This window comes from Sabethes cyaneus, chromosome 2 (assembly GCF_943734655.1).
Source record: "Sabethes cyaneus chromosome 2, idSabCyanKW18_F2, whole genome shotgun sequence".
In the NCBI taxonomy this organism is placed as follows: Eukaryota; Metazoa; Arthropoda; class Insecta; order Diptera; family Culicidae; genus Sabethes; species Sabethes cyaneus.
In genome coordinates this window covers 49772718-49796920 of record NC_071354.1, presented here as the reverse complement: position 1 = coordinate 49796920, position 24203 = coordinate 49772718, and the positions used below count along the sequence as shown (strand labels likewise).

The 24203-nt window shown below is 40.1% G+C and overlaps 1 protein-coding gene across 1 annotated transcript; it reads left to right on the top strand.

The window, feature by feature from the left end:
• The first annotated feature begins 5542 nt into the window (after positions 1-5542).
• Positions 5543-6928, top strand: LOC128735400 (ornithine decarboxylase-like). Its single transcript, XM_053829885.1, has 2 exons — positions 5543-6783; positions 6844-6928. The coding sequence occupies exons 1-2, from the start codon at positions 5543-5545 to the stop codon at positions 6926-6928; spliced, it is 1326 nt and encodes a 441-aa protein (XP_053685860.1).
• The last annotated feature ends 17275 nt before the right edge of the window (positions 6929-24203 follow it).

The window sequence follows — 24203 nt, the reverse complement described above, 5'->3', positions numbered from 1 at the left end:
ATATGCTCGAATTCCGAACATCCATGGCTCGACAGTATCAACTAAAATAGTCTATTTTGAGTGCTGGAGAGAAATAAGTTGCATATGAACTATATGGCCAAAGCTGCAGAGCAAGAGAAAACGTATTAAGTTTTTCTGCTTTTTTTCAATTTGCCCGGTCAATTTAACCGTCGATTGTGTATGACGCTTAATTAGTTTTTAATGTGAACGCATTCATACCAACGGGGTTCAGATTAAAAATGTTCAGATTAAGGAAGGTCATTCCAGCGAGGATATCACTTACCACTTAATCAGCTCCAGGCCGTGGTTTCCTCTGCTGTACGAAGAAGTCGTCTCCATTCCACTTGGTCCATGGCCGCAATTCGCCAGCCACGTAGTCTACGTAGGGTCCGCAGGTCGCCTTCCACTTGATCGATCCGTCTTGCTCGCTGCGCGCCCCGCCGTCTCGTTCCAGTCGGATCGTTATTGAGAAAGTTTTTAACCGGGCAGTCGTCCGACATCGTCACGACATGCCCAGCCCATCGCAGGCGACCGATTTTTGTGGTGTGAGCGATGGGTGGTTCCCTAAGCAGCTGATGCAATTCATGGTTCATTCGCCTCCTCCACGTTCCGTCTTCCATCAGCACTCCGCCGTAGTTGGTGCGCAACACCTTCCGTTCGAAAACACTAAGGACGCGTTGGTCCTTCACGAGCATAGTACATGTCTCATGGCCGTAAAGGACTACCGGTCTAATCAGCGTCTTGTAGATTGTTAACTTCGTGCGGTGACGAATTTTGTTCCATCGCAGCGTCCTACGGAGTCCAAAGTAGGCACGATTTCCTGCCATAATACGTCTTTGTATTTCTCTGCTGGTGTCGTTGTCTGCGGTAATCAGTGAGCCCAGATACACGAACTCTTCTACCACCTCGATTTCATCACCGTCTAAATGACTCCGGGGAGGGAGGTCAGCATTCACTTCTCTAGAACCTCTTCCTTTCATGTATTTTGTTTTCGATACATTAATGACAAGTCCAATCCGTTTGGCTTCAGCTTTCAGGCCGATATACGTTTCCGCCATCCTCTCAAAGGTAGCGGGGGTACACGGTAGTCGAATCGAGTTTAGTCGGGTAGTTAAGTCTAGTAGTTCAGTCAATTTGTTCGAGCAATCAAGTCGAGCAGTTGAATCTAACAGTTGAGTCGAATAGTCCTGTCGAGCAGTTGAATCGAGTAGTCTAGTCAAGTAGTTGAATCGAGCTGTCCAGTCGAGCAGTCGGGTCGAGTAGTAAATCGAGTAGCTTAATCGAGTTATCTAGTCCAAAAGTTGTATCGAGCAGTAGGGCAGTGCAGTCGAGTCGAGCAGTCAAATCAAGCAGTTGAATCAAACCGTCCAGTTAAGCAGTTGAGTCGATCTGTCAAGTCGAGCAGTCTAACAAAACAGTCCAGTTCAATCGGGCAGTCGGGTGGAGTAGCAAGTCGAGTAGTCGGATCAAGCAGTTAAGTCGAGTAGTCCAGTCAATCGAGCTGTTCAGTCAACCAGTCAAGTCGATCAGTATAATCGAGCAGTCGAATCGAACGCCCAGTCGATCAGTTCAGTTGAGCAATCAAACCGGGTAGTCTAGTCGACCAGTCCACTCGAGCAGTCTAATCGACAATTTGAACAATCGAGCAGTCCAGCAGTCGATTAGTGAGGTGATTGAAAATAGAACCCATTGCTACGAAAGCATGACGTCCTGTCAGGGGCCTGTTTTTAGTTAGCGATAAGCCTCTTACGACATCCTGTCAGAGACCAGATTTTGGCTACAGACAAGCTTCTTATATACAAACTAGTTGAGCCCGAATCTTACGATCCGGAAAATATAAATGTTTGTTCAGAATTCAGAAAACTGCGGATACACTCCATTGGCCAGTGTTTGCGAAGATGTTTGATCTTTGTATTAGTTCTTTGAGTTCTTATATTGCATAATATAGCTCTAAGATGTACATAAAAGAGTCAAAGCTGGAAACTAAAACAAATAGTTTCTATGGTCGTATTGGATTTTATTACTGAATAAAAACTTCTGGTTGTTTGCAACGTTCATGTAGTCTGATTAGAGTAAAATGCTGTTTAGCAAATTCTTGATCCTTTGCTATCATTAATTCATTTTTTAAAATTTTGCTATTTGGTCCGGTCTGATTTAACACCAACTATATGATATCGCGACAAGCAATCGAGTTGACCAGGCGAGTCGAGCAGTCGAATCAAGCAATCGAGTCAAGCACTTGGGTCGAGCAGTCGCATCGAACAGTCAAGTCGAGCAGTCAAAACGAGCAGTCTAGTCGAGCAGTTAAATCAAGCTGTTCAGTCAAGCATTCCGGTCGAGCAGTTGAGGCAAGCAGTCGAGTCGAGCAGTTGAATCGAGTGATTGAATTGAGCAGTCAAGTCGAGCAGGTAAATCGAGCAGTCCAGTCGAGCAGTCCAGTCGAGCAGTTAAGTCGAGTAGCCCAGTCGAGCAGTTGAATCGAGTAGTCTAGTCGTGCACTTGAGTCGAGCAGTCCAATCGAATGGTTAAGTCAATCAGTCGGGTCTAGCGGTTAAGTCAAACAGTTGAGTCGATCAGTTCATTCTAGCAGTCGAGTCGAGCATTCGAGTCGAATAATCCAGTCGAGCAGTTGAGTCGAGCAGTTTAATCGAGCAGTTAGGGCAAGCTGTCGAATCAAACAGAAGTCAAGCAGTTGAGTCGCGCAGTTAAATCAAGCTGTTCAGTCAGTTGCAGTTGCAGAGCAGTTGAGTCGAGCAGTCGAGTTGGGCTATTTAATCAAGCAGTCCACTCTAGCAGTTTAATCGAGCTGTTAAGTCGAGTAGTCCGGTCGAGCAGTTGAATCGAGTAGTCTAGTCGGGCAGTCGGGTCAAGCAGTTAAGTCGAACAGTTGAGTCGAGCAGTTAAGTCGAGTAGTTCAGTCGAGCAGTTGAATTGAGCAGTTAAGACGAGCTGTCGAATCGAACAGTTAAGTCAAGCAGTTGAGTCGAGCAGTGGGGTTGAGTGGCTAAGTCGAGCAGTTAAGTCGAAAAGTCTAATCGAGCAGTTGAATCAAGCTGTCAGTTGAGTCGTGCAATTAAATCGAGTAGTCTAGTCGAGCAGTTGAATCGAGCAATCGAGTTGAGCAGTTAAGTCGAGCAGCCGATTCGAATAGTCCAATCGAGTAGTTGAGTCAAGCAGTTCATTCGAGCAGTCGAGTCAAGCAGTTGAGTCGAGTAGTCCAGCCGAGCAGTTTTGTCGAGCAGTCGTATCGAACAGTTCAGTCGAGCAGTTCAGTCCAGTCGAGCAATCAAATCGAGCAGTCTAATCGACCAGTCCAGTCAAGCAGTTTAGTCAACCAGTTGTGCAATCGAGCAGTCCAGCAGTCAACCAGTGAGGTGACTGAGAATACAACCCATTGCTACGAAAGCATGACGTCCTGTCAGGTATCTGTTTTAGTTACCGATGACGTCGTGTCAGACACCTGGTTTTCGGTACAGACATAAGCCTCTTATATAAATAGATTGTTATTGCTTGATTTTAACTCAATTTTTCAACTCACTCTGTGCACTGCAATCTAAATACTGCTCAAGACAGTCTTGTAGGAAAATAATTCAACTTTACAGAGAAAATCTACGCATAAAAGTCTGCGGGTATGAAAATATGCAAAAAAGTTTCTACTGAATTATCTCGTAACCGAGAATTTTTGCGAGATTTAATGTAACTAAGATGCTTAAAAATAAAATTTCTTAAAATATGTTCTTCTTGTTCCCCAATATTTATCTTTTAGTGGGTAATAATTCACGATAGTATTATTTTTCGTTCCGAGTTATGACCGTAGTAACGAGCAATAACGTAATAGGAGCGATAGTTAGATTTTTGGTCATAACCGAAAACATCGGAAAATTTCCATTTGAGCTAGCCAGGAAAAAATTGTAAAAAGTTTCCAGCGTAACCTGTACGACAATTTAGAAAAATCCCCAAAACTGTCTTTCATCTTTAACATTGTCGGTATGCTTTATGCTATAGGGTCTACAAATTATAATAGCTTATCGCAAAAACACCGAATGATTAAGTTAAAAATCCCGGACATCTGCAGTCACCATGAGATGTTTTGCATTCAATATTTATAGAGAAAGTAAATCCCGTGGCCCGATGTGCCTCACTGTACTTTTGCCGATCGGTGGTTATGATACGATAATTGACGTCGTCGAGCCGAGGAATTTTTTTGAAGACAAGAAGAGAAAGTACTTCCATTGTTTGTCGAACTCAATATTGTCTATTTAGCAGCAATTAATTCCTTTCATCCTATAAGATACGGTGCAGCAGAAGCAGCGATTAAATGCATGCTTCAATAATTGTAATCAATCAACAGACGCTTCCAACATAATCGCATCAACGTGTTCTAACGTAAAGAAATCATGTCTTCGTCTCGATACGAACGGTCTGAAAGCTACTAAATTACGTTTAATCAGCCTATAATGTTCCGCCACTCGTTGTGAATCACGGAAGTGTCGCTTCCGTTAAGAAACGATGGCAGACGGCGGGGGAAAAGTGAGCGGTAATGCTCCGTTGAGATTAGCAGCATTCACCATTCAAGCTGCTTATTCGCGCGCCTCTTTCCATTCCATCTGCCGGGTTGGACTGCACTGCAGTACAAATTGATGTTTTAATTTTCTATGAGCCCCGGCTGGAAACAATATTTTTCCTTTTGTTTTCCGGTCGGTCGACTTTTAGCGCAAGGACATGGACCGGATACGGCACTACGGGCAGAAGCATCTGTTGTCAGTCACTGGCGTTGCATTTTTGCGGACCAGTAGTGGATTGATTGTTTGCTTTCCAGAAGGGACGTTTGCTGAGCTTTTGGGTATTGGGGGATTTATGACGATATCGTGAGTTATTTTATTAACACATTGTTGGGACGATGATTCGGCTTAAATAAAAAACAGACATTTCAACGCTGCGGGCTTATGTTATCTCCGGCAGTTTTATTCAGTGTGAATCAGCTGCCAGCCGCCACGTCAGGTGGGTTAAAAAGACATAAAATCACACGCATTTCAAATTGCTAGTAGAGAAATTGGGCATGCACTAATTGACTTATCATACAACACAATACAACACAAGTATAGATTTGCATTTAAACAATTTGCACTCGCTCCTCGTTAGTGGTACAGTTCTCGCAGAAGACTTCACTATTTAGGAAATATGCCAACCTTATTCTTGTTGCAATCAATAGAGACGCGAGATGTCCACTTGTCGGTCACAGCTTCACTGGAAGATAAGACAAAAAATATCAGTATGTTCCTTGCCCTACCGCTTAGTTCCCGAACTGATTTCGATTTAAAAAACAAAACCCAATTATGATCATCCATCGAGACGAGTGCCACTCTCAGCTTGTTTTGTTCTACAATTGTTAACGGACAGCCGCGGGCGGCCGGTCGGTAAGACGCGCCCTGTCAATCTCTGAATAATGTTATCGAGGTATATAAGTATATAATCAGTTTCTTGTGCCAGTTCAGACCAATTTCATGATCAGTCTACAACAAGCCGTTCAATTACTAACAACATGTGCTCCAATGGTGTGTCAGAGTCGGAGGTGCGTACGCGTACGTTCACTTTACTGGAGGAAACCAGTTCAATAGAGGAGGTAATTGAGGGAATCTTAGCAACACCGGCTGCGGAAAACCCGTTTCACGTGCTCTTTTTGGATGACATTGTGCGGAAACATCTGAATTGGTTGCGACAGCTGCCGCGAGTCAGACCGTTCTACGCGGTGAAGTGCAATGATGATCGAGCAATTTTGGAAACGCTGGCTGCATTGGGGACTGGATTCGATTGTGCCTCCAAGGGGGAAATTGACCGTGTAATGGAAATGGGTGTGAATCCTCGCTCAAGGATTATCTACGCGCATCCGATTAAATCAAAGGAATCTCTTCGGTATGCTAAAGCCAAAGCAGTAAGCATGATGACATTCGACAACGAGTTGGAACTGGTGAAGATTGCGGAGGTCTATCCGGACGCTCGACTGGTTTTGCGAATTCGACACGACTCGGATAAAGCGTTGGTCCCGTTGGGTAAGAAGTTTGGTTGCGATGCCCATTTGGACGGCCCTAAATTGCTTCGGAAAGCAAAAGCATTGAATCTCACGGTGGTTGGAATAAGTTTTCATGTGGGCTGTGGCAGTTTGGATGCAGATAGCTTTTTCAGGGCAATCAGTGCAGCTAAAGTTCTGTTTGATTATGCCAAGACGATTGGGTTCGAATTTACGTTATTGGATCTTGGAGGAGGATTTCCTGGCGACGCAGAAAAACCAATCGATGAGTTTGCCTTAGCAGTGAACAACGCTCTGGATGAGTTTTTCCCAAATTTAGATGAGATCCAAGTGATTGCTGAACCGGGAAGGTATTACGTGGCGTCCGCAGTTCGATTGCTTACGGTTATTCAGGGAATGAAGATAATCAGAGATCCTACGGATGATGACAGGATCTGCCATGTGATGTACTATCTGAATGATGGTGTTTATGGCACGCTTTTCGATTGGGTTAGTTTGCGAGCGATTAATGACCTGCAACGTGTTATGCCTGTTATAACTAAGCAGAAGCGCGATAAGCAATGTTTAAAATCAACGGTTTGGGGGCCGACTTGTGATGCCACCGATATTATCTGTGAGAATGTAGATTTTCCTGAGCATAGCATTGGGGAGTATGTGCTGTTCGAGAATATCGGAGCTTATGGTATGACTTTTGCAACTAATTTTAACGGTTTTCCGACACCTGTTATGAGAGTGTATGCTGGACGGAATATATGGTAAAGAAAGTGTTCCATTATCTTATGTTTTATTACTAAAAACTTATTGTGTCATTTTAGGAATTCTTTGGAAACCATCAAAAGCATCGATTGGAAACAGAAAAACCTAGACTTTTTGCAGAAGTATCTACGATTAATTAAGTAACTTCTTAACGTCGCGAAAAACAGTAACCCACCAATTTAGTCTATGCGCTATATCGCATCCGTATCTATTCGAATTCGGTTTGGTTGTTTATTATGTAATAACTTCAATTACTTCAGCATTTATTCATATATGTAGGAGAAGGGATTAGCAGAAAACATTAAATTATAACATTATGAGCTATGGGTAATACTGTAAAATAAATAATTAGAATGCGTCTGAAGCGAAACAGTTCAGCCTGCGAACCTGTGTCTTAGTCATTAAAAATAAAAGTCAGGTTCAATATGTTTACGATGGTGAATATCTCAAAATCAACTGCCGCGAAAGAAGACTATTAAACCGTCCCAGTGGCTCTTTTAATTTAATTCAAGGTCTTAAACGTTATATTTAGTTATATTTATCTTCTCATATCGGTTCAAGGACTGATAAAAAAATTTACCACTGATGCTGAGTTTCTATAGAGTGACTATATACAGAGTGGCGATAATGTCAAAATTGGAATGATAATTATCTGTCAGTGTCATTCCAATCGAGCAGACGACCTATCCAACGCGTATGCAGGAAAGAGAAAGAAAAACCTTGGATAAACCGCATTGCATACATTTGGGATGACTTGTCGCCACTCTGTATATAGTCACTCTAAGTTTCTAGTGTTTTTTTGGCGATATGTTCTTTATTGGAAAGTTTGTTTCTCTTGGAGAGGTTTATTTTGAAATATATTTTAATTAATATCTCTTTTCTTTTTATTGACTCTATTCTATAGCAGTAAGGTTCAGTTTTCTTTCTTTAAAGAGTAGATTCTTGATGAGAAAAATAAAAAATTGGATAAACTGAAAAATTCTAATATTAGGCTAGAAATTAAGTTAGCGAAAATGGGACTCGAACCCACAACTCTCAATTTCCAGTCATGTGTGTTGTCTATTATTAATTATTTTTGATAGGCTTATAGATTTTATGAACGTTATTCGACCAAACCAGTATAATTATATTTAAAGTCACATTCTATGACTTTTCACTTTTTTTTCTTTAAATAATATTGACTTTTGTAGGAATTTCATTTAAATTGTGTTTGTTTCGTTTATTACTTCAATTTTGTTTTAATTTAGTTTGAGTGTTACTCAATCTTGTTCCATTATTGGCGGTTTTGTTCTAGTTTAAATATAAAATTGTGCAATTAGGGTTTATTTCTAATTCCCGTCGTAGTAAGTAAAGCCACACTAATTTTCATCATTTGTTGGATGGATATAACGAATACTCTAAAAGTTCTTGTGCTGATTTGACTCAAACACTCTTATTCTTCCGATTCACTAAATCACTAACAATTAAATTAAATTATTATTATTATTAAATCGCGATTATTAAATCATTCTATTAAAATTACGCAACTGACTTTATTTCTTAAATTCGTCGTACCGTTTCAAAATCCGTTCATCAAAAATTTTCATCGTCTGAACTAAAAATTTCAACAATGTTTACGAAATTAGCCTGCATGTATTTGTGTACGCCAGCATGACAAACGTTAATCTGTAAAAATTTCTGCTGGTCATGCAAGTTGTCCTGGCTGCAGAACAAGGACAATGTGTTGCGTGAGTTATTTTTATTATATGAATGACGGAAACTGAAACGATCAGTCGACATTTTTTTCTTCGTGCACGAAAAAAACATAAGAAATTCGGCTGCTAGGATTTCTTTAACAAAAAAAATCATTTTAAATCGATCTCAGCTCACTTTGATTGATCGCGTATGATTGTGAACAAACTAAAATATTAGGAAACAACTAATTTGGCATTGGGTGTTACGGGTGGCAACTAAAATTTTGGAATTTTTTTCTCAAGCTGTCAAAAAAGACAAAGATACATAAAGAAGAGGCTCTCCAGTTATTTTTGTACACCAAGGAACTCAAAATCCCGAAGAAATCTTTGATTGGGCGCACTGAGACAGATTTTTCGGGTCGTGGTTTTTGGGCAGACTACTCAGGAACGATTGTGTTTTTTTGGCGTAATGCGATGATGTTCTATCTGGCCAAAACACCATCTGTATGATGTTTTTGTAGAAACGGGATCAAAATTTTCTTTAAACATTCGTCTGGTGCATCTTAGTTGATAGCCAAATCAGAGGGCTTGTTGAAGAAACGGGAAAGAGACTGTCCTTCTGCGTCCATAATTTTGGCTGGTCTTCCACTGCCTTGCTTGCGAATAGTTGTTGTGCAACAGTCGAAGCCGCAACATATTTGCTTTTTAAATGTTGTACCGTATACTTTTTGCCGAGATTTCTGTTGCAGTTCGTAGAAGTATACAACGCGCTCCCGAAATGCTTCTTGTTGCGACACCATTTTTAGCAAAACTGGGCAAGCATAAACAAAACAAAATATATTAACAAAAAGAGGAGAGAGAGAGAACTAACACATTCATACTCTCATTTCTCTCTGAGTTCGTTTGTTGTCGAGCATAAGGGCCGCGAAAAAATTTTAAAATTTTAGTTGCCACCCGTTAGGCAATTACGAAGAAGTAGCAACATACCCTAGATTTCTTTCTGTTAAGTGTGGAGAAGTGTGTTTTCTGTCAAGTTTTGGGTGGAAATCCATTTTTTCTTCATATCTTTCGCCGATTTTACTTCCTTACAATGGTTCCGAAGTATTTGCTTCGGGATGGTCCTGTAATTTTCAATTGGTTGCAGTACCGATGCGTTCCGGGGATTGAGATTCAGTCACAAATGGAGTCCTCCGCTTTCTACACGATCAAATTGCTTGCCAGATCAGTTTTTTTGGCAAAATTGCCTAGCAGTGTTATCAAAAATCATGAATCTGTTGTTGTTGTCAGCACTACTGAGTGCGCTTTTTGTGTTTTTTCATATGTGCAAATCAGTCCAATTCGTCCAATCAGCGGCTGGTCTAAAATGGTCTAAAAGTCTGGTACGAATTGTCACTCCTCGTCTCAAAAAATACCCAAACGATAAATAGTTACAGCCCTTTCAAAATTGTGCATTTTGATTCTGGACACCCTTTATTTTCTAATTTCATTTATACCAAACGTTGTATGCTTTAATATTCTTCTTTAGCCACCTAGTTTTACCTATTACTTCAATGTAAATTAGATTTCTGATCAGGCTGTAACGTTGTGCCGGAAAAAATAAGTTTTTTTTGTTTGATAATTTATTTAAAATTTAAAATATGAGATCGATAGTATTTAGCTATAAACCTAACGGTTCATGTCTTGGCTGAGCATGAGAATGCCACCCAAATGGTTTGAGTCCCGGCTACTCCTAGAGGCGGAAAATATATTCCTATGAGTACTAAAAAATACGTTAAAATCTCGCGATTTAGATCGGTAGATTTAAGTAGCCATATTTAAATTAAAACCCGAAATTCAATTGAGAACAATTGAACGGGAAGTCGTTTAAAAGAAAGGGAGCGAGATGGAAGCGGACATTTTCGCAACGGATCTAACTGCGTAGAGACGCACATTTAAGTTCAATTTTATAGTGAATAGATTCAAAGGAATCGAGCTAGTGCTATTCAATTTTTTTTAAAAAGTTTGGTGGTGCGTAAGCAGAATTTTGACTGGCGTCCGTATTCTTAATACGGTTTATAGCAGAATAAGCGCTCGTCCAACGGGCGTTTTATTCTGGGTTTCTACGTTCGGCCATTTCTTCGTTTGAGTTCGTGTGCTAATAAAAGGTCCGCCCTGAGGGGTAGCCAAACGGAGGCGTTGGTAAGTTCGCTCAATCCGTTGCGAAATTTTCACGGCGGTCGTCAATTGCCGCTCGTGGTTTCCGACCCAACCATTTACGTTACAACCTTTCGTGGGTCGAAGTCCGAGAGTCGGTCCTCGTTTCGTGCGTCGCCAATTGCGCACCGAGGTACCGAGTCCGAAGCAAGGGTTCATTTCATTCGCGGCGGTCGGCAGCGGAATCTTAGTACGCGAGGGCCGTCAGCGAGTACGTTCAGCCCTTGCGGAAGACTGCCCGGGAATCACGCGACAATTGCGTCGTCGTGAACACTCTCGTTGATACAAGTCGATAGCTATCTGTCCAACCACGCCACCCTCCGCAACTTTAGTTCGACCATTTAGCACACGAACAGACCACACGCCCACCGTCTCAAGCAGCGCCGACTGGCAACGTCAAACGCCACTGAAGGTTCGGTGGTCTACCCGGATCGCACCAGGCCGCCGTCGTCGACTACTACAAAACCCTGCGCGCAGGTAGGTGGAAACCCTCCCTGAATAGTGTTGCCTGTGCAAGAGTAATGTGCAATTCGAACGAACAATAAAGCTAGGCTAAAGTTAACTTGAGTTGAAAGTTGTGCACACGAAAATTTGTCTTTTGCTGGTATACCGCCATAATTCCGTTTAGCGGCCATACGAACTATAAATCGCATTCGATAAGTTAACTCTAAACGATAGAATAAACTCACACACCGAAGCTACGTTTTTTTAAATTCAAATAGCGATAAATTCCCTTTGTGCGTTTCCGTTCAGAAATTCGTCCGTTGAGTCTGCAGTTGAGCCGTGCGAGTCGTCCCTGGAGAGTTCTCAAAATAATAGTCGGGCAAACACACGACCGGTGGAGTGGCGCAAAAGCCACCGAGTTAACCATAAAACTTTCTCCCGATCTCGTCTCGTGAAGTGAAACTTCACCATTCAGCACGGCAAGGTTGGGAACTGAGTAGATTGCGTGCCAATTGAAAAAAGTTACGAGCTTCTACAAACAGGTTCCCTAAGCTGATTTTCAAGGGGAATCTGACGTTAGTCTTCAGAACGAATCGTGCGGTGGCGTGCATGCATGTAGTAGAGGACGGGATTTATCGCTTAGGCCCTTGGAGGACCTGAATATCTTGATGAAAATAAATCTTGCTGAATTGGCATCGTAGTGTATTTGCTCTTATCTTGAAAAGGCGCAACATCCTATACGGGGACTGCTAAAGCTCAGTTCGTGTTGCAAAAGGTCCAAAATAACAAATGGTATAGTAAATCTTATGGAATCGAAAATGACCGAAACGCAAATGCCTGAATTAAAAAGGGCCGAAGATAGTTTTCCGCGAGATCCAGCCAAGATTAGGCCTTTCGTGTTTCGGGCTCCTGTGACATTTGTTGAAATTCGGTCATTTGGAGCCACAAAATATTTTTTACGAAATTATGCCAAATGCTTTCCTTCCAGATGGTCCGTTATCCCAAGTAACAATTTGTGTTTTGTTACACTCTTATGATGGATTTAAGACCAAAATTGGTCTTGAAGACCACAATAAGAGCACAATAAAACTCACTTTGCTGCTTGGGATGTTTATGCCAATGTTTTACGGCATAATGCTGCCAAACAGCATTATGCGTAATGTATTTATATTAAATTCGTGGCCCCGGTTCTTATTGTATTGTGAAGTAGCGATGATTGGCTCAAGTGTGGATTCATAGAAAAGCGATGTTTTGTAAATTATGCCTAACGTCCGTGTGCCTAAATTCTGTATGCCTAACGTTCGTGTGTCGATCGCCCGTAGCTGGTTTGCTACAGTTGAGTTCTACAACTACAATTTCTATCAATTTTTATTCTATCGGATGGTCTGCGACGTTGGTCTATTATTGAGACACTGGTGCTTTTCTTGGTGGGAACGACATTAACTGCCTTGGTGACGTCTGCTGTCGTCGCGTTTGTTCAGTTACGTTGTTTCGGCTGGCCGCTGAAACAACAAAGGACAAACGTTCATTTTAGCGTTGCCAAGCCATTTGCTTTGTCCAATTTAACCCAAGAGAAAGCCGTTCTTCCTGAGGCATACTCTTTACACGACCGACTTCCTGGCGCCACTTTCAGATCGAAATGACAAATGTCGATCGTATTCACCACCTCCTGTAATCCGTTTTAAAGTTATCTGTACATAATTAGACGCTGGTCACAAAAATAAGACGCTTGCATAAATTTTAATTTTAAGTGTATTTCGTGTAAAGTATATCCATAACATCTATCTTAAATTAGTCTGATATAAATCTTTTTCTCTTTGCTTTAATTACCAGTTGCAATCGTTGTTGAAAAGCGTAACAGCTGGCTCGAACAATATCCTAAGGCATTTAATCCCAAATCTTCTCCAAACGTTGCTTGAAAGTATCCACAGTCAATCCGTTGGTGCTCCTTAGTTCCATGCATAAAGGTCAAGATGGGTCAAATCAGGCGAAGAGCCAGACACAGTTTCGAAGAAATAAAACCCGGAAAATTGTCCTCACACCAAGTATGTGTAGCTTTCGCCTGGTGAGATGGTGCAGAATCTTGTTGGAAGCAGTATGGTGCATTCTTGTAATATTTTTTGATGATGTGACGCAAATAGTTCTTTAATATATTATAGATGTAATATTTAATGTTGGTTTTAGCATAAGGTTGATCGGGTTCCTCGGTACCTCATAGATCAATTGCTGAAGGTTGGAAAAAAATTGATGCCAGATAGTCAATAGTCGTTTGACCGTCTTGCCTAGTCTCTATTCTAAATGCCTTGGACATAACCGTCTTTTAAGACATTACTCTTCTTTATCGACCGACTTCGCAGTCGGTTAATAGAGTATAGGACAATTATGGGGCTAGTGTAACGATCCTACTGACTCAAAGAAGCACCTCACCGGAGGTTTGTTAGACCAGCATCGCACCTCGAAGTTTCAGATATACAGACCTGCTCTCTCACTTTATTAATCCCCATGTTCGTCCGGATGAGCAATGCTTATTGTCGCCAACGTTGAGCGCGAGAGCATCATGTGCAGAATTATAACCCAGTCCCTGGAAGCTCAGCCAGCTTCGTTCAAGACCGTTGATACCAAGAACCGTAAAGATGAGCTCCTACAACAGGCGATTCGTGCGGTAACACCACGTGGTCTATCAACAAAAGACCACACTTAAGAGTTCTTCCAGTGTCGTTAGTCCCTCTCTATCACGGATGGCTGCTTGACGAACAACGAACGTTTAGTTTTACCTAGTTTTACCTTAGTTTTATTCTCGATTAGAAAAGCTGTTGCAAGCGTGTAACGAATGTTCCAGTGTGACGAAGACGGATCGTAAAACGAATCTTGAGCCATCTCCGGAGAAACCCTGGCCACGACTTTATCTCAACAACACCGCGTCGGCCCCATGGACGGATGCTAATCCCAGCTAACATTTTCATATGTATAAAAAAGATAAAATTCAGCATTACGTACAGATATACCATGCTAGTAAATCGTATTTGAAGCTCAAAATTGCCATATCCGTACTATTTTGGAGAGGATATACGTGATTACGAATAATTTTGAGCCTTGCGACTTTATAAGTATTTATATACGATAATATCCGATCAAGTCGCTCCGTACTACTATACGATTTTGTGCTGAAAATCGTATGTACCTCAGTTATTATCATTATATACGATAGGAAATCAACTTGGTCCCACTTTATCCAGCTTTAGTTACAATTTCGAATTTGTTAGGAGATATTTACGATAATTTTCGTACATTGATATACGAGTTGGTGCTAACTGGGATACTGTTTGATCTTCCACCATCATAAAAAATCGCCATTCTTTACCTCAAACTCTCTCCCTTCCATGCACGGTCGAACGGTCTTGCGGGGCGATTCGTCCTTCAAAAGAAATTTACCCTCAGAGGGGGAATACTGCAAGAAGCAATCAACATTTTCCTACATTGCTACAGACCCACATGATGTCGCAACGCGCCAGAAGGAAAGCCTCGGGCCAAAGTGTTCCGGAAAAACAAGTGGCTCTGAGAAGCAGTAGAAGTGGTCTAGTGCATTGGCAAGGTCATGTGCAACGTCTGGTAGACTGGAACATTGTTCTCCGTAGTTAATTATGTGTTAATTATGTTTCCTGTCATTAATTTTTAAATATTAAATGTTTCTGAAAGTCTGACCAACAGCGAATCATCACTCATAACTGCTCAAAGTTGTTTTTCATTATAACTTCCATTGCTCCAAAATAAAATAAAATTATTTTTAAAGAATTCCCACAAAAGAAACCGAGATGTTTATGAAAATTATTTAGCGGTTTCTTCACTCCTCGTATGTATTCACCGTACGCCATCGGCATCGTACATGGCACATCAAACGGAACAAATTTTCATTCGTATCATGATAACCAGTCTCGTCACGATGTGGCGTCTTCGTAATTAGTGCCGGCATGTTCGAACGAAAAACGAAAAAGAACTGGTGAACTGGTGAATTTTTCAGCATTGGGTACGTAAAAAATCCGTTTTTATTATTTATGCAAATTAAAATCGTATCGTAACACATAATCCCTTTTCCGTACGCTCGAAAAACCAATTCGAATGCCACAAGTTGACAAGTAGGAACTTTTTTGATTGATCAGTGCTTTATTAATGAAGGTAACTGGATCGATTAAAAAAATATGATTATAAATAAATAAATTATTGCCAACATTAATATGCTAAAAAAATCGCAAGATATTCCATTAAAGCAGAACCACTCGTTGAAAGCTAGAGGTGGCAAGCAGTGCAACAAAAAGAGTCCTTCTGCGTCAGAGCAACTTCAGCATGCTTCCCATTTTCTGCACCGAAGCTTTTAATTACACACATTAGGTACCACGGAAGTGCATTTTGCTGTATGCTTTTCCAAACCGCATGTGCAGAATGCAAAAAAAAAAAAAAACAATAACGCGTGGGCACTTAATTGAAAAATAATTGCACTAACTTGTAGCTTCCGGTTACCGTGCGGAAAAAGGTAAAAAAGCACCACCTTATCGCATGACTGCGATAGCAACAGAATTCATATTTTTAGCATCACGTAGCGAGAAGGCTGCCTGATAAGTCTAAGTCAGGTTCAAGAAAAAAGAACGAGTGTCTGCCACTCTGGGAGAAGGAAAAAACTGTCCCTCCTTTTTTAGGTCTGTATACCGCTTTGCTCGGGTGGAAATTCACGCTATAGCTCAGTTCGGTTGAGGAAGAAAGCCTGAACCGGGGCTAGGGTCGTTAAAAAGTTTTCCCAGAATTTGTCTGTACAATTTTTTGATGCGCACCGAACATAAAAAATAGAAAATTGACAACATCATCATGCGTCAGGTGTGCGAATAGCCCGTAACAAATGCTTTCACTAGACTCTTTTATCAAGAGGATGCTGATGCAGATGATAAAAGATGTTTTCCTGTCGAAAGAACTTTTTGTTTGTGTATGTTTTCTAGTAGATGCTTAGTGAAATTTTCAAACCACAGCCATCACAGCCGAGGTGATGGTTTCTGTTGCTAATTTGAATAAATCTGTTACATGATGCAGTTTTCATCTCCCGTAATTGTCAGAGCATGTTTATGGTTTGCACATATTTTTGTGAATGGTTAGGTGCGAAAGTGAATTGTTAACTTCCGGAAGTAAGAAGTACCTACTTCTTCCGCATCATAATTGCTACTTAGAAAAGAAGCTTAACCATCCCGTCTGGAATTGGCAAGCTTGTTGTGAAGAAGGATTGCAAAAGGAGAGCCAAAGTGTTACCGCTTGAAGTTGCACTTGGAGCTTCAAATAACGGACCCAATTAAAATTAATGAGAATGTTGCACATTCCGTTATTCAGCAGCACTAATTACTTTAATAAACAAGTATTTTGACGAAATGTGCCACAAAATAACGTGCTAGAACTAGAGTGGTCTAAAATAAATCAGAATGTTTTTGTGGACGTTGCAGTAAAACGGAATTTTCGGCGATGAAGAATTGAGAAAGGTTTTTGTGTATAATTTACCTCCATTGAAGTTTTATGGTAAAAAATAAAAATATTTTTGATTACCGTAAATATTTTGGCAAGTATTGAACTTTAAAATCACTTGATAGTGAATAACTTGAACGTATTTGTGGCAAATTTGGACCTGTCGCTGCAATAATTGAAAAAGCAGAAACCCAACAGTGCATTACTGAAAGCACCAAACATTTTCATTGCATCCACCTGTGTTTTGAGTAGCTTTGTGGTTGCGGTTTAATTCTAATTTGCAATCGTATGGACGACGACGAATCACCCCGGGGCGTTGTGTCTGAGATTTATGCTAATGTATGTATGGTTGGGCGATGCTTTGTACATCGCGTCCTCCCGTTGCCTTCGAGGGCAAGTAAGAAAAGCTGCAAGTGTTTGGTATTCTTTCCACCGCAGCACAACAGTTGGTGGTGGTTGGTAGGAAATAATCCAACATTCCAGCCTGTTCCAGACATATACCAAGTGTTACTTTAGGCACTCATAGGGTAGAACACCAAAACAGCGTTCCGAACTTGTGGTTTTCTCAACAAGTATTGTTAAACCAACGAAATACATATAATCTTAGTTGTGAAACAATTGTAAATTTACCCTATTTTCTTGTTTATGCACTGCTTCCTGTAATGATGGAAAATGATGCTCCCCGTGTGTGTGGTGAAAGTATGGAAGCAAGTTCGCTCTACAATTGTGGCTGTGAGTAGATTATATTATATTGTACAGTTGCAGCATCGTAACTTGATCGGAGAATTTGGAAACGACGTTCCATCGTTCCGCTAGCTGGCGGGGATGCTCAACGAAGTGGTCCTCGAGCGAATGTATGTTCTCGCAAGCGGGAAATTGCTTCCAGGAAGCATTGCATCGGGTAGTGTGAGTGATGCCTTGAGGAATATCAAATATGTACCGTGAAATTAAGGATTAGTTTAATTGAATTGCAACGTTAATGCAATTGATTCATTGCTGGACCTGTTGATGCGTTTGTCGTCGAAGAATGTGTGGAAAGCACTAGTTTAATATCTGGCTAGATACTACTGGTTACTTAACAGCTAATACTGTCACTTCACAAATGTAAAACAACGTTTATTTAAAATTTTGTTTTAGCATTCAATTTCTAACTTCCATGATATTGAATTTTCTGTATCTGTTAATTACACTAGAAAATTAAATATAACGGGAATTACTAATTTATTCTACTAAAAAGAGACTTTTGATCTTTAACTGTGGCTAGTCTGCAACCAAAAACAACCGAAAAATGCTAATATCCGAAACAGGCAAAGCAAAGTTTGGGCACTTTATTCCAATTTCGAAACCGATCAAACATTTCGAGACATGCGACGACTGGCTTGAAAGTGTTGCACCTCAAGACTAATTGGGAGGGTACGGAAAAGGCACGAAAGCAAGGAGGCAGGAAGGCAAAAAAAACGGAAAAAAGAGGGAAAAGGAAACAAAAAAAGTCAAAGAGAGACAAAAAAAGGGCAAAAGGAAGAAAAAGTGTAAGTAAAAAAGAGGTTAAAAAAGGGTATAAAGCAAAAGGGAGGTGAAGAGAGGCAAAAGGAGGCGAAAAAGGCAAAAAGGAGCATAATAGAAGCAAAAGATAGGATAAAAGACGCCAAAAGGGGATGCAAAGGAGGCAAAATCGAGGTAAGAAGGTGGCAAGAAGGCAAACAGGTGGTAACAAATGAGGTAAACAGAAAGTAAAAAGGAGACAAAATGAGGAAAAAGAGAAAACGTTGGCAAACAGAAGACTGAAAAGGGTATTAAGGAGATAAAAAAGATGGTAAAAATGGAGATAAAACGGAGGCGAGAGAGATGCAAATAGGAGGCAAGATGGTGGCAAAAAAGAATTGAAAAGGAAGCAAAAAGAAAGGTAAAAAGGAGGTACAAAAGGCGGCAAACAGGGACAAAAAGAAGGCAAAAGGCGCAAAGGAGGTAATGAAGTGACAGAATGGAAACAACAAAGAGGCAAAAAGAAGGTAAAACTGAGGTAAGAAGGAGGAATATATGAGGTAAAATGCAAAAAATAGGGGTCATCAAAACATGCAGGAAGCAGGAAGCTAAAAGGAGGCAATCATGGATGCTTTACCGGTTTTACCGGTATTACCGGGCTATTTTCCAATACCGAATTGCCGGTTTTTCCACGATCGAAAACCGGTATTTTCGGTATTTTTTGTATGATCAAATAACAACTCAAGAAACTTGAATCGCTGGTAAAACTTTTAAATTATAGGGCGAACTAAATTTCATGATGGTAGGTTCTAACTAAATTATGCAATTCTTCCAAAGGGAAAGGGCAAAGGGCTCCAAAATACCCCACCGCTATCAGCATCAGCATAGAGCCGGAGTGCTTTGCGCTTTTTAAGCAATCGTCTCCATTCAACTCGGTCCACTCCATGGGCCACTCGTCGCCAACTTCCCAGACGTCTAAGAAGTCACAAGTCGCATTTGATCTGATCGAGCCATCTTGCACGTCGATCCCACCGGGTGCCGGAGGGCTTATTGAGAACCGCTGTTGTCGCACTGTCATTCGGCATCTTTACGATATGTCCGACACACCGTAGCCTATTAACTTTAGCCAGCTTACGATAGCAATCTCTCCAAGAAGTGTATGCAGCTCGGGATTCATAAAACTTTTCCGCCACTCTTCGCTTTCAGTTTGTACTCCGCCAAATATCAACCGCAGCATCTTCTGGTCAAACACGACAAGGGCACATATTTCCACTGTGAGCGATATCACATCTTCAACTCCGTAAAGAACTACGGGTTAAATAAGGGTTTTGTACATTGTCAGCTTAGAACGGCGGCGTATGCTTCTTGATCGTAGCGTTTTGCGAAGGGCAAAGTAGGTCGGATTTCATACTTGAATGCGCCAATTAATTAAGAATATTGCGCAATACAAGAAATGTGCGATATACAGTGAAGCTGTTCAGAAAATCTTCAGTGAAAATTAACGGATTACTCTGGAGAAATGTCTGAACACACCACGGAAGAAGAATTTGTTCGGTTGCTAGTACAAAAAATATAAATCCGGAGTGATTGGCGATTGGGGCGCAACTAGTAAAATGTCAACAAATCGTTTAATCGCCTTAAAAAGACTGATAATATCCATAGCAAGAATCCTTTCTTCTGTTTTAATCGATAGAATTATTTAAAACAAGTTTTTGGTGATAGGCAATAGAAGTGTTTAATCTAAACACAGACAATTTGCAGTTTAGCCCCTTTGCTTGTTATGAAGTAACAGGCTTATTTGTAGATCGTTTTGTAAACAGGCGATAGTAAACAGCGAAACTGCGTTGTTTTCAAAACACAGGCGAACGTAAACAGGCGAAATTAAATGAAACAACCAATACAAGGCGAAACAGGGCTGGGCGAATCTCATTGTCAAAATGCTTTGAGGCTCATTTCAAGGGGTTTAAATAAAAAACTTAAATTATCAGCATGAATGCACAGATTTAATGCAGTATAGTTGGGAAACTATAAGATTGCTTTATTCTACATCAATTTATGTCATTAAACCCGATTTTTGTCACTTTCATTTAAATTACACACTTAACAAAAAGCACCGAATTCGGTAAAATTTTACCGAAATCTAAACAGCTGAACGTTCGGTAACAATTGCGATGGTGCCAATCGGTGTTTACAGATCATTAGTAATGTTTGGTGCAATAAAAAATTTTACCGAACGTTCAGCTGTTTAGATTTCGGTAAAATTTTACCGAATCGTTTAAGTGTGTACGACTTGAAAATGTACTTGCAAAGTATCACAGTGGTATTCCTCATTGTTTACATTTTGCTAGTTGCGCCTTAATCGCGAATCACTCCGGAAATACGAATAAAAATTTGCTTAGTTAGAATAGCCTGTTGGCAGGGCTAAGCCAATGATACGGGCTCTAATCATCGCTTCCAACGTCTCTGTTCGATCTAAGAAACAAGCATACGCTTTACTTAAGCGATGCCTGGATTGTCAGTATTAATTTATCATAAGTGTCAGTATCAAAGCCGCTTATTGAAAGTTCTTGAACAAGGGTTTTCCTACGTCACATGTCAAATTTACCGCTGGGAATTGCACTTCCTTTTTCTGTGGACACCGAATTCTCGAATTTGAATTCGATTTTTTCTTTAAAATTTAAGATGACACTTTAATTCTCTTCGCGTTCTTAAATATTATTTTTTTAATGAACTGATCAATTAGTTATGTCAAAAGTAATTGAGTACCATTGATAATAGAGAGATTTTCTTCAAATCATATAATTTGTAAATGTTGTTTTTAAGTATTAACTTTTACCGGTTTTTTACCGGTTTTACCGGTATTACATTTATCAATACCTTTTCTGTTGGGAAGAATAAATGCTTAATGCGAGAAATGAAGATTCAGGCAAACTGAAAATTCTTGATATTAGGCCAAAAATATAGACTTAGCGAAGGTGAGAGTCGAACTCACAGCTCCCAATCTCTAGTTGAGCGTGTTGTTTAACCAATTACACCACTAAGCCGTCTATACTCTGTGGTCTTATATCAAGGTTTTGTTATGACGCTTGCCTGATTCTATCATTCATTCGCACATTTATCCAGCGCGAATATATTTTTGTTGACTGTATGTGTTGTGACCGCACAGATTGATAGACATATAGCTATTCGGTTTGCGCTTAGCAACGATAGTCGATAACCGTTCGAGCCAGCGGTTACATGTAGTGTGAGGATCCACTACGTATTGTTTCTTTTTTCTCTTTTCAACGACGTATAGCAGTCGGCTTTTTACTTTTCTGTTGGGAAGAATAAATGCTTAATGCGAGAAATGAAGATTCAGGCAAACTGAAAATTCTTGATATTAGGCCAAAAATATAGACTTAGCGAAGGTGAGAGTCGAACTCACAGCTCCCAATCTCTAGTTGAGCGTGTTGTTTAACCAATTACACCACTAAGCCGTCTATACTCTGTGGTCTTATATCAAGGTTTTGTTATGACGCTTGCCTGATTCTATCATTCATTCGCACATTTATCCAGCGCGAATATATTTTTACAGTCAATACATACAGTCAACAAAAATATATTCGCGCTGGATAAATGTGCGAATGAATGATAGAATCAGGCAAGCGTCATAACAAAACCTTGATATAAGACCACAGAGTATAGACGGCTTAGTGGTGTAATTGGTTAAACAACACGCTCAACTAGAGATTGGGAGCTGTGAGTTCGACTCTCACCTTCGCTAAGTCTATATTTTTGGCCTAATATCAAGAATTTTCAGTTTGCCTGAATCTTCATTTCTCGCATTAAGCATTTATTCTTCCCAACAGAAAAGTAAAAAGCCGACTGCTATACGTCGTTGAAAAGAGAAAAAAATTTATCAATACCGAAAAACCGGTTTTCGAAATATCCCCGGTATTGGCATCTCTAGAGGCAATAAATTGGCAAAAAAAATCAAAAAGGAAGGTAATAGGAGGCAAACAGTAGGCAAAAGGTAAGAAAACAGGAGGCAAAAAGGGTACTAGACTAAAACAAAAAGAAGTTAAAAGAAAACAAAGAGGAAGCAACAAATAAGGCATACAGAAAATAAAAAGGAAGTAAAATGAGAAGAAAAATAAGGAAAAAGTTTCAAACAGGAGACAAGAAGAGGGCACAAAGAGATAAAAAAGAATGCAAAATAGAGGCAAAAAGAAGGCAAGAGGGATGGAGAGGGAGAGGGAAACAGGAGGCAAAATAGTGACAAAAAGGAAGGTAAAAAGGAGGCAAAAAGGAGGCAAAAAACTGGCACAAAGGTGGCAAAAGAAGGCTAAAAGTAGAGATACAGGAAGTAAAAAAGGGGCCAGAAGAAAATAAAAAGGAGGTCAGAAGAAAGCAAAAAGCAGCCCAAAAGAAAACAAAAAGGTGTCAAAAATAAGCCGAAAAGGCGGTAAACAGGCGACAAAAAGGGGGCAAAATGTGCTAATAAATTTAGTAAAGTGGTGGAATGAAAACAAAAAGAGACAAAAAGAAAGTAAAACTGAGGTAAAAAAGAGAGGCATAAATGAGACAAATTGCAAAAAAATGGAAAGCAGGAGTCAAGAAGAAGGCGTTAAGGAGAAAAAAATGCAATAAAGCAAAAAGACTAAAGATTTTTCGCCCCAGGAAGAAATAATTTTTCTCTTGTTTTCTCTTGAACTATATGAAACGAGGGTTCTGACATCACTGCTTGTATGTTAGGCGGCACATTTGAGCGGTCGTGTAAATATCTTTAAAAAATCGTTTTTTTAGCGTTTTCATAGTGCAAAAAGTGTGCGAAATGTTAATTCTGGTGCCATTTAACTCAGGAGGGTAAAAGTATATACTTCGGATACTGCCCTGGCAGGAAATGGAGAAAAATTAAATCGAATTCGAAAGCCAACGCTAAGTATACTCTTTTTATATTCGGGGGGTACTCAATAATGTTTCATTACAGTGTAATGGTTGCTGTACGTGTACGGCAATGGCTGTTACCGTTTGCATGAACTACATGCAGTGTTATTTGGATGGTTATCTAGCCAATTAAATCAAAAGAATATATTTATAATTACATAATCATTTAAATATAATTTACAATTTATTAGGCTACGCATATTTGGAAACATTTTTCGCCATTGCCGTACAGTTAATTATTCGCTTGTTACAGATGAAGTAATTGCGCATATGTGCACTCCTAGTAGCCAACAAAAGTTTTCGGTCAACTCGCTTCTCCTTCGTGATCTTGTTTGTATGCATCGTATGCATTTGTTGTATTTGATAAACCAGGGATGGCAGTTGTGTAGGTTCGGACGCGTTTAGCAGTTTTTGAATTTAAATTAAATATTAATCGGTGCCATCGCCTGTACCAAAACTGATCTGGATCGATAAAATAATCACTTAATTTAAAATGAGTACCGCGTATTAGCATTCCCAAACTTCACTCAATTGTGGGCAATGACATAATTCGTTTCTTCTTACTATAGACAAGTGCCTTAACACCGCGTGAGAGATTTTCGGATGATGTATCAGGAATCGGAATGGAGTGGCAATGTGTCTGTTGGTTAGATCGGTTTAATATATTTAGAAAAACAGCCTAGACCTCAAGTCACAGCTAAATCACTGAATTATTACGCGTGATTCTCGGATTTATCTCGAACTGTTACGTCTGTCGTTAGGTACGCGATGTAGAATAGTCCGACGGCTTTTGCAGGTTATATCGCGTTGGTTCGACGAATAGTAGTTTTCGAAGAACTGAGCAAAGTTTGTCCTTTGGTCAGCCTGATGCTTAGAGTAGGGCGGGGCATAAGGGCGATGTTTGAAGTTGTCATAAATTTTCGTGAGATATAAAGAAGGACAACAACATAATATATTTTATAGTGATGCAGTAACTCAATGTCTTCACATTCAACTATAAATCATCTGTGGTAATAGTGTTTTGCAAAATAAATTCTTCTTTCTTCTGAATAAGTGCAGATTCGCACTTTTCCCCACTAGCGGGGCAAAAGTGCGAATACCGCGGGGCAAAAGTTCGAAGCTAGAATCCATGAAATTAGCCCAGCAGTAGCTATCAAAACCATATTATCTTCAATCTGCGTTATATTTCGGTAAGGAATATTCTC

What these genes read in the sequence shown, in the direction of transcription:
- LOC128735400 (XM_053829885.1), top strand. Translation starts at nt 5,543, where the DNA reads ATGTGCTCCAATGGTGTGTCAGAGTCGGAGGTGCGTACGCGTACGTTC. An exon ending in TATGCTGGACGGAATATATG is followed by an intron (nt 6,784 to 6,843) that starts GTAAAGAAAGTG and finishes GTGTCATTTTAG; the next exon opens with GAATTCTTTGGAAACCATCA.